The 14,612-nt window shown below is 45.2% G+C and overlaps 1 protein-coding gene across 1 annotated transcript in view; it reads right to left on the bottom strand.

The window, feature by feature from the left end:
* Window positions 1–14,612, bottom strand: part of MRAS (muscle RAS oncogene homolog) — a 57,124-nt gene that overhangs the window by 25,187 nt on the left and 17,325 nt on the right. The window contains exon 2 of the mRNA XM_065876169.1: window positions 6,878–7,088. Coding sequence (XP_065732241.1) covers window positions 6,878–7,070 — 193 coding nt within the window. The 5' untranslated portion in view covers window positions 7,071–7,088. The remainder of the gene's footprint in view (window positions 1–6,877; window positions 7,089–14,612) is intronic.

Raw genomic sequence — 14,612 nt, 5'->3', positions numbered from 1 at the left:
ATTCATGAAGCCGGAGAACTGGGGTACAGGGAGTCATACAGCTGACAGACAGGGTGACGGGGTCCAAAGTCACAGACCCCCGAAGAGGGAGCTGGGGAGCCGATGCAGCCCCACAGCGCAGAGGTGGGACCCAGATGATGAGGAGGCGATGCCCCCAGAGTTGGGCCCTTAACACTGGAAGGTGAGACAAAGGTCCCGAACCCTTGTGGGAAAGAACACAGAGCAGGCTTGCTCCAATGTTGGGGGGCCCCACAGACACTGGGGAGCCTGGCTGCTGGCCCCTGAGGTCGGCCATCTCCTGTCTTTTAGATTCTGCGAGCACCAGGGCAATGAGACTCCTTGAAAGACAACAAGAAATAGGTTTGTAAGTGGGAAGACTGAGACTCTTCAGTATGGAAACCACAGAGTAGGCCCCCTGAGCAAGCTTGAGCATCTCTGCTCTGAGATTCAGATCAGAACTGGAGCCCCTGGTCCTCTGAAGACCTTAGGCAAGGAGCTGGAAGGGCAGGTGCGTTTGTCTGCCGACCCTGATAATCCAGGCCACGCCCCTTTCTCCCTGGGATTTCAGCTCCATTCCCAGAGGCGCAGGGACCAACTGTGTGAGGTGGGAGAGGTTTTCCCACCCAGCTACACTGAGAGTATAGGAGACAAAGGGAAGTTGAAACCGTTGCTGGCTGTGTGACTCCCTCCGTGCTTTATTTTTATAGTGATAACAAAAGTAGCTACCACAATAGTGTTTGTGAGGATGAGTACATAGCATGGGCCTTCCACACAGTAACTGCCCAACAGATATCATTATTGTCTCCTCCTGTTCATCATCATTATCAAGCTGCCATGTTTTTCTCTTTCTGAATTTGGAAGAAGAGAAACCCCAGAGTTCAGAGTGCTTGGCAGGCATCCCAGGCTTAGCACCTCCCCCAGGATGCTGTGGGCTCCAGGGAAGAAGGATGTCACAGATAGTCCCGTCCATCCCAGGGCAGCCAACAACCCCAGAAGAGTTCAGCCCCAGTAGGGGTCAGAGTTACACCCAAGCCTAATACAACCAGCCTTTGATTAAAGTTCCCCAAATATGGGACAACCTTTTAAATGCCAGACTAATTAGTATTTAGCTGTAATGCTTTAAGCCTTTCTTTTCTTAAAACAAGACCTAATTGAGTAGAGAAGTGTGCTAATCTGGGAATCCAGTATCGACTCCTGAGGCAGGCCTGGGTGGGCAATGCCCTAAATCAGGCCTGATTCTGGGGGCAGGATCAGAGGCGTAGCACCTAAGGGGAGCCCAGGAGCTTCAGAACACAAGCTCTGCAAATTCACACTTATAAAGTAATGCTGTGGCCATGCTTCCTCCACTGCTATAAATGTCATCCCCAAATCTTCCTAAAACCGCCTTTGAGGAAAAAAAAACTTTTTTCTAGAAACAACCTTGGGTAATCTAATATCCAAAGTTACTTTTAAAAAATGTTAGAGGGACTTGCCTGGTGGCACAGTGGTTAAGACTCCATGCTCCCAATTCAGGGGGTCTGGGTTCAATCCCTGGTCAGGGAACTAGATCCCACATGCATGCCACAGCTAAGAGTTCGCATGCTACAACTAAGGAGCCTGCAAGCCACAACTAAGAAGCCCGTGAGCCGCAACTAAGGAGCCCGCCTGCAGCAACTCAGGAGCCATGTGCTAAGGAGCCAGTACAGCCAAATATGTAATAAATAAATAAACATTAAAAAAATATCTCCATCATTAAAAAAAAAGTTAGAGAAGTTAATATGGCAGTAGATAGAAATAATATTTATTGAACCAGGCATGACGTTACTCTCTTACATATGCATTATGCAATGCTTTTCAGAATGTCTTCTGTGGAACTAGCCCAGAATGATGTGCAAAAAAACGGTCCTTTGGGAAACCCTAAGGATAATATATTCTTCCAATATACTTATAACGTATGTTTGTATATTGAAGGTTCTTTCAAGCCCTGCAGTAAGGAAACTGTTTACATTTATTTAACTCAGTACATCCCAAAGAGTGGTATATATTCAAATGCGTGATGCATGAGACGATTTTAGAAAGTGCATAAATGTTTTTAATTTTAATGGTTATATATATTTATTTTGATGTCAGTTGGCAAATAATATAGCTAGCACATCAAACCTATGATTGCACATATATTGCTCAGGACTCATTCGTTCACTCATTCCACAGACATTTACTGAGGACCTACTATGAGCCAGGCAGTATTCTAGATGTTGAGAATGTAGCAGTAAATAAAATAAAGTCCCTGCTCTCATAAATTTACTTTTTAGTGGGGAGTGACAAAAACTCAAACAAACAGAAAAATATATTGAACACATATAAATATATGTTCAACAGTAAAAGGCAGAATAAAGAAAAACAGTTGGGCAAGGGGATAGAAGTGAGAGGGGTGGGGTGAGTACTAGTGTAGGGAAGACCTCTCAGACAAAGGGACACTTGAATGGAGAGCTAAATGGAGACCGTCTTTCTGCAGGAAGAACGTGCTGGGCAGAGAGAACACCAGACACAAATCCCTGAGGTGAGAATGTGCTTGGTACCTGGTGGAACGGTTCCAAGTTCCAGGGCAGCAGACAAACCCTAAGGGATGCTTTTTAAAATTAATTAAATCAAATTCAAATACCATAATATTTGCCCTTTTAAAGTGTACAAGTCAGTGTTTTTTTTAGTATATACACAAAGTTGTTCTATTTTTTTAGAGTGATGATTTGGTTCTGGTTCTGGCCAAGATGAAGTACTGGGGATCAGATTTACCTTCTCACCTAAACAACCAAAAAGCAGACAAAATATAGGAAACTGGATTTCAAGACACTGGACATCAGACAACAAAGGATGGTGACCCCTGAGAGATGGGATACAAAAGAGGGGAAGGCATGGGAGTTCCCTGGTGGCCTAGTGGTTAGGACTCTGGGCTTTCACTGCTGTGGCCTGGGTTCAATCCCTGGTTGGGGAACTGAGATCCTGCAAGCCAAGGCCAAAACAAACAAACAAAAAACAGGGAAAGGCACCTATGAACATTCAGCTTCCCAGCTTACTGCCCTGAGAGAGCTTCTAGGCCACAGTGTTGAAACCCAGGGATAAAGAATGTCATTTTATAATAATAAAAAGGTCAGTTCATCAAGAGGATGATTCAGCCTAAACATTTATGCACTTAACAACAGAGTGTCAAAATACATGCAGCAAAAACTGATCGAACTAAAAGGAAAAAAATAGGCAAGTCCACAATTAAACTGTGAAATTCAACACCCCTCTCTCAATAATTGACAGAACAAGTAGACAGAAGATCAGTAAGGACACAGAAGACTTAGAAAACACTACCAGCTTGATCTGGTTGACATTCGTAGAACATCCCACCCAACAGAGTGGAATACACATTCTTTTCATGTGCACATGGAATATTTGCCAAGATAGACCATATCCTGAGTCATAAAACAAGCCTCAATAAGTTTGAAAGAATTCAAATAATATATTGTATGTTTTCTGACACAATGAAACTAAAATAGCAATCGATGACAGAAAGATCTCTGGAAAATTCCTAAATAGTTGCAACTAAATGATACACTTCTAAATAACCTAAGGGTCAAAGAAGGTATAAAAAGGGAACTTAGAAAGTATTTTTAACCTAATGGAAATGAAAACACAACATATTAAAATTTGTGGGATATAGCTAAATGAGTAGTTAGGGGGAATTTATAGCACCAAAATGAATATCTTATTAAAGAAATGTTCAAATCAATGACATCAGCTTCCACTTTAAGATGTTAGAAAAATTAGAGCAAATTAAATCCAAAGTAGGAAGGCAAAAGGAAACAATAAACATAAGAATGGAAATCAATAGAATTAAATGGGAAAAATCAATGGACTGGTTCTTTGTGAAAATCAACGGCATTGATTTTCAAATCTCTAGCCAGCCTGATTAGGAAAAAAGAGAAGACACAAATTACCAATATCAAAAATGAGAGACGTAACATCACTACAAATCCTACGGAATATAAAAGGATAATAAGAGAATATTATGAACTTGATGCCAATAAATTTGATAACTCTGATGAAACGATCAAGTTTCTGAAAGGCACAAACTACAAAAGCTCACTGGAGAAGAAACAGATAAGCTGAATGGCCCTATATCTATTAAAGAAATTGAATTTGCAGTTAAAAACCTTCCCACTAAGAAAACTTCAAGCCCAGATGTCTTCATAGGTGAATTCTACTAAACATTTAAGGAAGAAGTAATACCAATGTCATTGAAATTCTTCCAGAAAATTGAAAAAGAGAGAATACTTCCCAAGTCATTCTATAAAGCCAGAATTACTCAGACATTACAAGAAAACCACAGACCAACATCTCTCAAGAACACAGATGGGGCTTCACTGGCGGTACAGTGGTTGGGAGTGGGCCTGCCAATGCAGGGGACATGGGTTTGAGCGCTGGTCCAGGAGGATCCCACGTGCCGCAGAGCAGCTAAGCCCGTGCGCCACAACTGCTGAGCCTGTGCTCTAGAGCCCGTGAGCTGCAGCTACTGAGCCCACGTGCCATAACTGCTGAGGCCTGCACGCCTGGAGCCTGTGCTCCGAGACAAAGAGAGGCCACCGCAGTGAGAGGCCTGTGCACCGCAGTGAAGAGTAGCCCCTGCTTGCCACAACTAGGGAAAGCCTGTGCACAGCAACGAGGACCCAATGCAGCCAAAAATAAAATAAATAAAATAAATTTATTTAAAAAGAAAGAACATAGATGCAACAATTCTAAAAAACTTCTAACAAATCAAAGCCAACAATATATAAAAAGATAATATATCACGACCAAGTGGGGTTTATCCCAGGAATACAATCTTGGTTTAACATTAGAAAAACTGATCAACGTAATTTACCATATTAAAGACTAAAAAAGAAAAACTCATATGATTATCTCAATAGACACAGAAAAAGCATTTGACAATATCACATTCCTGATAACATTCAATGTCATTCATAACATTCATTCCTGATAAAAACTCTCAGCAAACTAGGAATAGAAAGCAACTTCCTTGACGTGATAAAGGGCATCTATAAAAACCCTACAGCTAACATTATACTTAATGCTGAAAGACTGAAAGCTTTCTCCTGAAGATCAAGAACAAGACAAGTATGCCTTTAAGTCAATGAAATAAGGCAAGAAAAAGAAATAGAAGTCATCCAGATTGGAAAGAAATACGTAAAACTATCTTTACTCACAGACACGATCATCTCTGCAGAAAACCTATAAAGAAGCCACTAGCACTAATAAGTAATTAGCAAGGCTGCAAGTTACAATATATAAAATTCTATTGTATTTCTATATACTGGCAATAAACAATTGAAAACTGAAATTTAAAAAACAGTATCATTTATAATACAGAGGTAAGTATAAACCTGACAAAATATGTAAAAGGCCTATGCACTCAAAACTACAAAACAATTGATAAGCGAATTAAAGAAGACTTAAATGGAGAGAGATACTGTGTTCATGGGTTGGAAGGCTCAACACCGTTAGGATGTCAATTCTCCTCATATTCATCCATACGAATATGAATCAACACAATCTCAGTCAAAATCTAGAATCTTAGAATTTAACTGATTCTAAAATTCATACGGAAATGCAAAGGACCTAGGCTAGCCAAAACAACTTTGAAAAAGAATGAAGTTGGAGATTTAACAGTACCTGATTTCAAGACTTATTATAAAGCTACAGGTACCAAGACAGTGTGCTATTGGTGTTAAGACAGACAATAGATCAAACAGAATATATGGACAATCAATTTTCATCAAAGGTACAAAAAAGGCAATTCAGTAGGGAAAGGACAATCTTTTCAACAAATAGTGCTGGGACAACTGCATATCCATATACCAAAAAGATGAACTTTGTCCCATACCTCATACCATATACAAAAATTAATTCAGGATAGATCATAAGCCTAAATATAAAACCCAAAACCATTAAACTTCTAAAAGAAAACATAGGAGAAAACCTTTGTGACCTTGGGTCAGGCAAAGATTTCTCAGACACAACACGAAGCGGGGTGGAGAGTCACCTAAAAGAACAAACTGATAAACTGAACTTCATCAAAATTAAAAACTCTCATCTTTGAAAGACACTGTTAAGAGAATAAAAAACAAGCCAAAGACTAGGAAAAAACATTTGCAAATCACATGTCTGATAGAGGACTTGTATCTCAGTGGTTTTCAAATGTCATAGAATGACATTCTATGAATAATGGCTCTTTGTTTCGAGACTCAGATGGTATAAAGTAAGAATCAGTAAGAATCTAGAACAGTGGTTCTCTAACTTCATCACCTGAAGGGCTTGTTAAAACACAAGTTGCTGGGCCCCACCCTCAGAATTTCTGAACTGGTAGGGCTTGAGGGTTTTCATTTCTGATTAAGTTTCCTGCTAGTGCCCCTGCAGCTGGTCTGGCTACCACACTTTGAGAACTGTTACTCCAGACCAACTTAGACTAAACTAGAAACACAATGTCAGACGCAAGATTCCCCACCCCACCCCAGGGACAATTATCAAATAAACTATGTTTATTAAGAGAAAAAATTGATTTCCCCCTTTTTAATTAGCTAGAGACATCTATAAATGTTAATCAGAGCTTCTGATGAGAGAGAAATAAACATGACATCACTGAGTTGGCTTGATTCTAGCCGTGCCTCTTTGTTGAATACACATTTTGGTTTCCACAAAGTTGTTCAGAATTCACCCTGGAAAACATACACAGCCTTATACCAACCATCCCATAATGGCAACACAGAAGAAACTGGCATGTCCCGCTGAAGCCTATCGACTTTCCCTGACCCCCGCGTAACGCCCCACCTACAGGCAGGGCTGCATCGAGTCTCACCGTCCAAGATGGCCCACTGGTTGTCAATCTCTGTATGCTTCAGGTAGGAGTCTTCGATGGTGGGGTCATAGTCAGGCACAAAGATCTTCTGGAAAAACTGGATGGTGAGGGCGCTCTTGCCCACACCCCCGTCTCCCACCACCACCAGCTTGTACGTGGGGAGGTTGTCGCTGGGGACGGCACTGGTCGCCATGTTGCTGGTAGGTCAGACCTGGGGAGGCAAGATATGTGGAATGAGACAGGGGGCTGCTTCTTCTCTGACTCAGGGGAAAATATTCACGGGGTTTCCTCCTTTCTTACAGAGTAACAAATACTCCCAGTTGTAGAAAGTTTTGAAAATGAAGACATGCAAGAGAAAAGTGCAACCCCAGGTCCCTCACCCAGAGACAATAACTGTTAAAATGATTTATTCAACCATTTACTGAATGTCAACTATGTGCCAGGCCCGGTCTTGGGGATGTAATGCCACACGGCCTTTAACCAGCCAAAGGCCATGTCAACGAAGTTTTTCCACCATCAAATTCCGCCCTAGTCCTGTACAGTTAAACACGTGGGCGTTAGTCTCAGCAGGGAGGGCAAGGAGGTTCGCCTTTCACATCAACTCTGGTCATTGGACTGTGGTGCTGAGAAGAATGGGAGGCTGTCTGAGCTTAAAGGAAAAGACAGTCACAACAGCTTAGCACAGCTGAGCTCAGCGTCTCTGAGCCCCTTCCAACTCTCAGAATTCTGTGATCCTGGCTCTGTTCTCTGATCTCCTTGGCCTCTATCATGCAGAATGTCGTGTTAGACTCTCGTGACATCTGGTCAACCCCTCTTTTAGTTGGGGAGGAAGAAGAGGAGGATCAGGGATACGTTTTATTTTGATGACGTTGAGTCCAGTTAAGGCAGTGGTTCTCAACCAGGGGCAATTTTGTCCCCCAGGGATATCTGCAATGTCTGGAAATATTTTTGGTTGCCAAAACCAAGTGGGTGCTACCAGCGTCTAGTTAGCAGAGGCCAGGGATGCTGCTAAAGATCCTGTAATGCCCAGGAAAACACCCCCAGAACACATAATTAACCATCCTAAAATGTCCATAGTGCCAAGGTTGAGAAACGTTGAGCTAAGCTGACTAGGCAGGGGCTGGAAATATGGGACCAGGATCCTAAAGAGCAACTGAGCCTGAACAGATAAGGACTGACTGTGTAGAGGTGATGGCAGAGAAGTGAAGAGTGACTTTGGAAACTGCATCACAAAGTACCAAGGAGGAGAGGCGGGCAGAGAGCATGGAAGGAGCATTCAGAAAAATAGGAGGGAAACCAGGATCTGTCACAGTGATGGAAGCCCAGGGTTTCCAGAAGGAGGAGATTGACAGCACCGAAGGCTAAACACTGGTGCGGGATGAGGGAGGAGAGTCACCTAAAGAACAATCTGAGGGTGTTGCCAGGGACCTAAGATGCTAACTAGGGAAAAGCACAAACCACCTCTGGTAGGGCCATTCCTGGGTAGCTTCAGGACTCATAGAAGGGTAGGGGGGCAGGCAGCATGCCAGGGGACAACGAACTGTGTGTCCTGTGCGCAATCACTGCTGCTCGGGAAGGCCACTGACTGAGCCATAGTTCCCTTACGTAATAGATTAAAGGGCTGGGTTTTCACAGTTGTTCTTAGCTCTAAAAGAGTCCTCCGTTCTAGATTTCAACAGAAAGGACGTTAGACACAAATGTAGGTTATGTGGCCACGCTGATTTGCATGGGGCTATAGGCGAGAGTCATTGCATAATCTTTGCAGTTACTGAAGCTTGATGTTGACATTTAGGGTTTCCCTGCAGTGGCAGGGAAAGTAGGCGCTTTCACACGTTGTGGGTGAGAATGTAAATCTGTCCAAACTGGACTGAGAATACACTTGCATAAATACATCAAAATTTAAAACAACATATCCTCTCTCAAAGCTATACCACATGTGAGAATGTAGTCTAAAGAGGTAATCAGACAAGTGTACAAAGATGTTAAGAACAGGGGTAAAAATGGAAATAACTTAAATACTGGGGGGCAAGTTAAAGAAAAATTTATCCATACAATGCAATACTATACGGCCATTCAGAAGGACGATATTCCCTAGCCTAGAAAAGGTTTATAATATACATGGGAAAAAAAAAAAAAGCCAGTCTGCAAAACAGCAAGTACATATGATTACACTTCCATGAAGCTACCATCTATGAATCTACATGTCTAGGGCGGTTCTAGGCATAGAGAGGATTGGCACGTAGCTGTCTCTACAGGAGACTTAGGGACACTTTCTCAGATTTTCAATTTTCTACAACAAGCGTGTGTTCTATTTGTGTATCAGAAAAGCTGAACAGTGTTAAAATATTTCCACCAAGCAGCCGCATAGCACAGGGATATCAGCTCAGTGCTTTGTGACCGCCTGGAGGGCTGGGATAGGGAGGGTGGGAGGGAGGGAGATGCAAGAGGGAAGAGATATGGGAACATATGTATACGTATAACTGATTCACTTTGTTATAAAGCAGAAACTAACACACCATTGTAAAGCAATTATACCCCAATAAAGATGCTAAAAAAAATATTTCCACCAAATAAAATGTTCGGGCCACCTGAAAATGTGCGATTCCCTCTCCTTCGAGTGGGGATTTAAAACTCCTTTGGTGCGGGATAGAAGGACCAGGTGCCAGCTGAGCCCCAGCATCTGGTTCCCCCATCCCCCCTAGGTGGGGATGACAGTGGGGTTAGGCTGAGCCTTCAACACACTGAGCTCTCCCACGTGACAGAGCTGGTGGTCCAAAGGGGAGGTGAGGGAGACAAAAATGAACTGCTGTCCTAGCCTGGGGAGGATGGTGACACTAAGCCAGCGTGAATGTATCTGCCTATGAAAGAGGCTGTTTTTAAAGCTCCCTTCCAAGAGGATACAAACTACTATGTATAAAATAAATAAGCTCGGGCTTCCCTGGTGGCGCAGTGGTTGAGAGTCCGCCTGCCGATGCAGGGGACATGGGTTCGTGGCCCGGTCCGGGAGGATCCCACATGCTGTGGAGCGGCTGGGCCCGTGAGCCATGGCTGCTGAGCCTGCGTGTCCAGAGCCTGTGCTCCGCAATGGGAGAGGCCACAGCCATGAGAGGCCCGCGTACCGCAAAAAAAAAAAAAAAAAAAAGTGAAATAAGTCAGAAAGAGAAAGACAAATACCGTATGCTAACACATATATATGGAATCTAAGAAAAAAAAATGTCATGAAGAACCTAGGGGTAGGACAGGAATAAAGACACAGACCTACTAGAGAATGGACTTGAGGGTATGGGGAGGGGGAAGGGTAAGCTGTGACAAAGTGAGAGAGTGGCATGGACATATATACACCACCAAACGTAAAATAGATAGCTAGTGGGAAGTAGCCGCATAGCACAGGGAGATCAGCTCGGTGCTTTGTGACCACCTGGGTGGGTAGGAGGGAGGGAGACGCAAGAGGGAGGAGATGTGGGAACATATGTATGTGTATAACTGATTCACTTTGTTATAGAGCGGAAACTAACACACCATTGTAAAGCAATTATACTCCAATAAAGATGTAAAATAAATAAATAAATAAGCTCCAAGGATATGATGTATATATAGCACAGGGAATATAGCCAATATTTTATAGTAGTTTTAAATGGAGTATAATCGATAAAAAATTTGAATCACTATGTTGTACACATGAACCTAATATAATATTGTAAATCAACTATACCTCAATAAAAAAATTAGAATAAATAAAAATGAAAGCTCCCTTCCCTTCTCGCTGGCAGCAACGTGAATAAAAAAATACTAAGTGGGTGCGAAGGTATCGGGAAGCAAAATCATTTCCCTTGATTCTCTTCACAAAATAAAACAAGATGAGAGGGTTTCCCTGGTGGTGCAGTGGTTGAGAATCTGCCTGCCTATGCAGGGGACACGGGTTCGAGCCCTGGTCTGGGAAGATCCCACATGCCGCGGAGCAACTAGGCCCGTGAGCCACAACTACTGAGCCTGTGCTTCTGGAGCCTGTGCTCCGCAACAAGAGAGGCCGCGACAGTGAGAGGCCCGCGCACCGCGATGAAGAGGGGCCCCCCCGCTTGCTGCAACTAGAGAAAGCCCACACACAGAAACGAAGACCCAACACAGCCAAAAATAAATAAATAAAATTTTAAAAAAAAAGGAAAGCGAGGATGTTTTTTAAAAAAAAAAAAAGATGAGAAATACACTAGTAAATATGATAGAGGACCAACCTTTGAGGCGGTGCTCAGACCACCCACAGCAGAATCACCTGGGGACTTGAAAAAAATCGCCCTCTGCTTGTGAAGCAAGGCAGCTGGCAGGAAATGGTCAGATGAGGGCTGATTTCCTTTCACAGTGCCCTGCACTCAGGAGTTGGGCCCTGAGAGACCACGGGGGGGCCAATCTGGGGTTCCCTCCCACCTCAGACTCAGTGGAACAGGGTTAGAATGCACGGTTAACACAAACCTTGGACTGGGTCCCTCGTGGGGAGAAACCCTTTAGTTCTTCCCATGGCTGATGGGTCAAGTCCTTGCCCCTTCACTGGACATTCAAGGCAGTCACTGGCTGCCATCGCTGACCTCTCCAGTGGGACCCATGTTTCAGCCTCTGACACTACTCTCTCCCAAGCAACTCTGTGTTCCCCAGTGTGCCCTGTGGTCCTATGGAGCCCTCTGCCCACCCCACCTCCTACTGGGGCCCTGGGGAGAGCGCACACCTCTTCACAGGTCAGGCCCAGGCCGAGGAATCGCCTCTCGGGAGGCACCCCCTTCGACCCTGTGCCCCACAGTTCCTGGTGCAGAGGCCACCACCACACTTGAAGTTTTCTATACTTACTATACACACTTGAAGTGTGTATACTTTCTATACACACTTGAAGTTTTCTATACTTACAGGGCAGGGATGCATCTCGTCCCTCCCTGGCTCACCAAGGCGCAGCACCGCATCAGCAAGGACAGATGTCAGCTAGAGGAACTGGGGGCCCAACAATGGCCTTTCTGAACAACCATCAGACAACCCACCAGCCACAGCACTGGCCTCCCCACGCAGAGGGCTCGGGGGCAGCTCTCCCGGCCAGGCCTTGGGACTGTCTCCCTCCTTCTCCCAAGTCAGACGGATCACACAGATAAGACCCTTCCTGGAAGCAAGTGTGAGCCCAGGTTTACAAAGGTGGGACCATGAGTCCAGAAAACCCCTCAATCTATAAGGGCTCTCGGGCAGATCTTCTCTTGATGCACATGTTTTTCCAGTCTTCAACCTCCCCCGAAATAATCCCTGACTAAAATGATGTCTTTGTAAACAGGGAGGGCAGTCAAAATGCCAAGGGGCGTGCACCACACTCCTACAAAATCGGCTGATCTCACGTGGTGTGGAGAAAGAATTTTTAAAGTCACCGGAGGCTATGACGAAAGTCACCACAGGACAAAAAGTTGGTCGGTGCTTAAGGAGCAAACTGTTTCCATTTACGACATCCCTCTCCTCTCCTGTCTATTCAACTAGACGGCACCTTGGAGATCATTCTAGAACGCTGCTTCTTCACCATTTGGGGGCCACAGATGGCCCCTTCGAGGTGGGAGGGTGGAATAAGGTGGGCCCGGGGCTCCCTTTAAAGTCTCGCCACCGATTTTTCGTGCCTGAGCGACCTTGGGCGAGTTAACCTTTCACAACCTCAGTTTTTTTACTTGAAAGATAGAGTTGGCTAGAGAATCATCCTTTGCAGGATTGCTCTAAGCGGGAAATTAAAATGTATGAGGCGAGCCCAGCTTAAAGAAGGTGCTCAAATGTTTGTTCTCTCGCCCTGTTTACTTAGTTCCCAGAAGAGGCGGACCCACAGTCTCCCTCCCTCCCTCCACTCTGAGGCTCCGCGGTTCCCAGCCTCCTCCCCCGCCCCCATCAGAAGCCCCGCTGCCACCTCAGCTCCCTTGCAGTCAGATTAAATAGGCTCGTGTGGCAACGTCACCCATCAGTTAGAATACTGTTTCCATGGGAAATGGCTCTGAGGTTCCAGACAGCCCGCTCCACTCAGAAACCAACTTTTGGAACCGCAGCCCCTGGGCGGAGGAGGCGCCGAGCGCTGGTTCCCATGGCAACCACGGCTCCCAGAGCCCTTCCCAGTGCCCGAGCAACCCAAACCCCGGCTCATACTGGAAACTTCTCTCTAAAAGGCAGTGTCACTGCCTCGACGATTTTAATGACGTGTAGACGAAAACTTTAGGCATCTTTGAGCTGAGAAATAAACTTTTTTGGTGGCTGTCTTTTGCTCCCTTTCTCTCCCCACGATTAGCACCAGGCCTGCTTGGTTTGAAGTTGTTTCCTGGGTGGCAGATTTCGTCTCCCCAGCAACTGAGGAGCTCCAAGAGGACAACAGCCACGTCTCCTCATTCTCTTGACCTCTCACAGGGCCAGGCAGGGCCCAACACGTGGGAACCTCAGGGTGTATTCATTGACTGACTACTCCATACTGGCCCAATAAGCGGGGTGTGACACCCTCCCTTCGGACAGGGGTAGGCTCGTGTCCCTAGGAAGTGGGGGCTGGGTGGACCCATGACCCCAGAATAACCTTTTCACCCAGCAATTTTCAAAGTGTGCTTGGAGGGAGTTCCTGAGACCTCCTGGGAAGCCTTGTGCAAAGCCCCCTCTGTTCTCAGGGGGCAGCTTGGGGTGGAGCATCAGTCATAGCCTTGGACTCTTCAGCCAGGCAGCTTGAGTTCCACTTGTGTCTCTGATACGGACTCCCTGTGTGACGTGGAGCGAGTTTCTTAAATTCAGGGAGCCTCAGTTTCCCCATCTATAAAACAGAACAGGACCCTCAAGAATGTGTAATTACAGTCCCAGTGGGGGGGGGAACTGGAGGGCCCCCCAGTGAGGGCATATTTGCACTGATGTGCAAAGCAGCTGGGCCCCTGGGCTCCCTGCAATGTGGTAGAGCCTAGTGATCTGGACCCCTGCTTGCCCCATCCATGGCCCTGAGAGCACCTGAACGCATAGGGCTGCTGGAGGACCCAACACAGTAACAAATCCTAGGACAGCAGTGGTCCCCAGCAGCCCCCCAAAACAGCAGTGCCCAGTGGTTATTATCTCTTACCAAATCTGCCGCCTTCTCCCCAAGTTCCAAGTTTCTAGGGCTTCTAGAGAGCTTGTTTCCCAAAAGAACAGCCCAGAACACTGCCCATTTTTCTAAGTGGGCACATGGTAAAAGAAATGGCTTTGGCTGCAGACACTGTCAAGGGGCTCACGGGCTTCCTGGCCTCTCCATGCTCCCCATCCCCCAAGCACCACTTCCGAAGTGATGTCATAGTCCTAGCCAGAAGAAAAGGTGCCCAGGAGAGGCTACATAGCAGTAACAACCCCCACTATTTAGTGGGCATCAGCAGTGGATGGATCAGACACTGAAGGTCAGGCTTGGAACCGTTGTGTTGCACTGCCTAGAATTCTTCCGGTCATTAGTTTTGCAACATCACAGAACTTTTCCTTGACTGTCTTTGTGACTCGTAACCCATAGGGCACTCTTCATCTTCTCTGACTATAGGAGCTGTGGCAGTGGTCATCCCAGAGCCTCTCCCAAAGATGCTACCAACTTAATTGAAGGTTTAGTTTTCACTGCTTTTTCTTCTCTATTTCCATACTAATTATTTTAAAGACCTCCCCTAACCCCATCTGCCAAACTACAAGCTGTCTGGTAAATAAAGCTGGAAGAGGGGGACACATTCATTATTAATGTAGCTCTTGGGAGAGTGAA

Source organism: Phocoena phocoena, chromosome 4, assembly GCF_963924675.1.
Source record: "Phocoena phocoena chromosome 4, mPhoPho1.1, whole genome shotgun sequence".
Lineage (NCBI taxonomy): Eukaryota > Metazoa > Chordata > Mammalia > Artiodactyla > Phocoenidae > Phocoena > Phocoena phocoena.
This window is presented reverse-complemented; position numbering and strand designations above follow the sequence as displayed.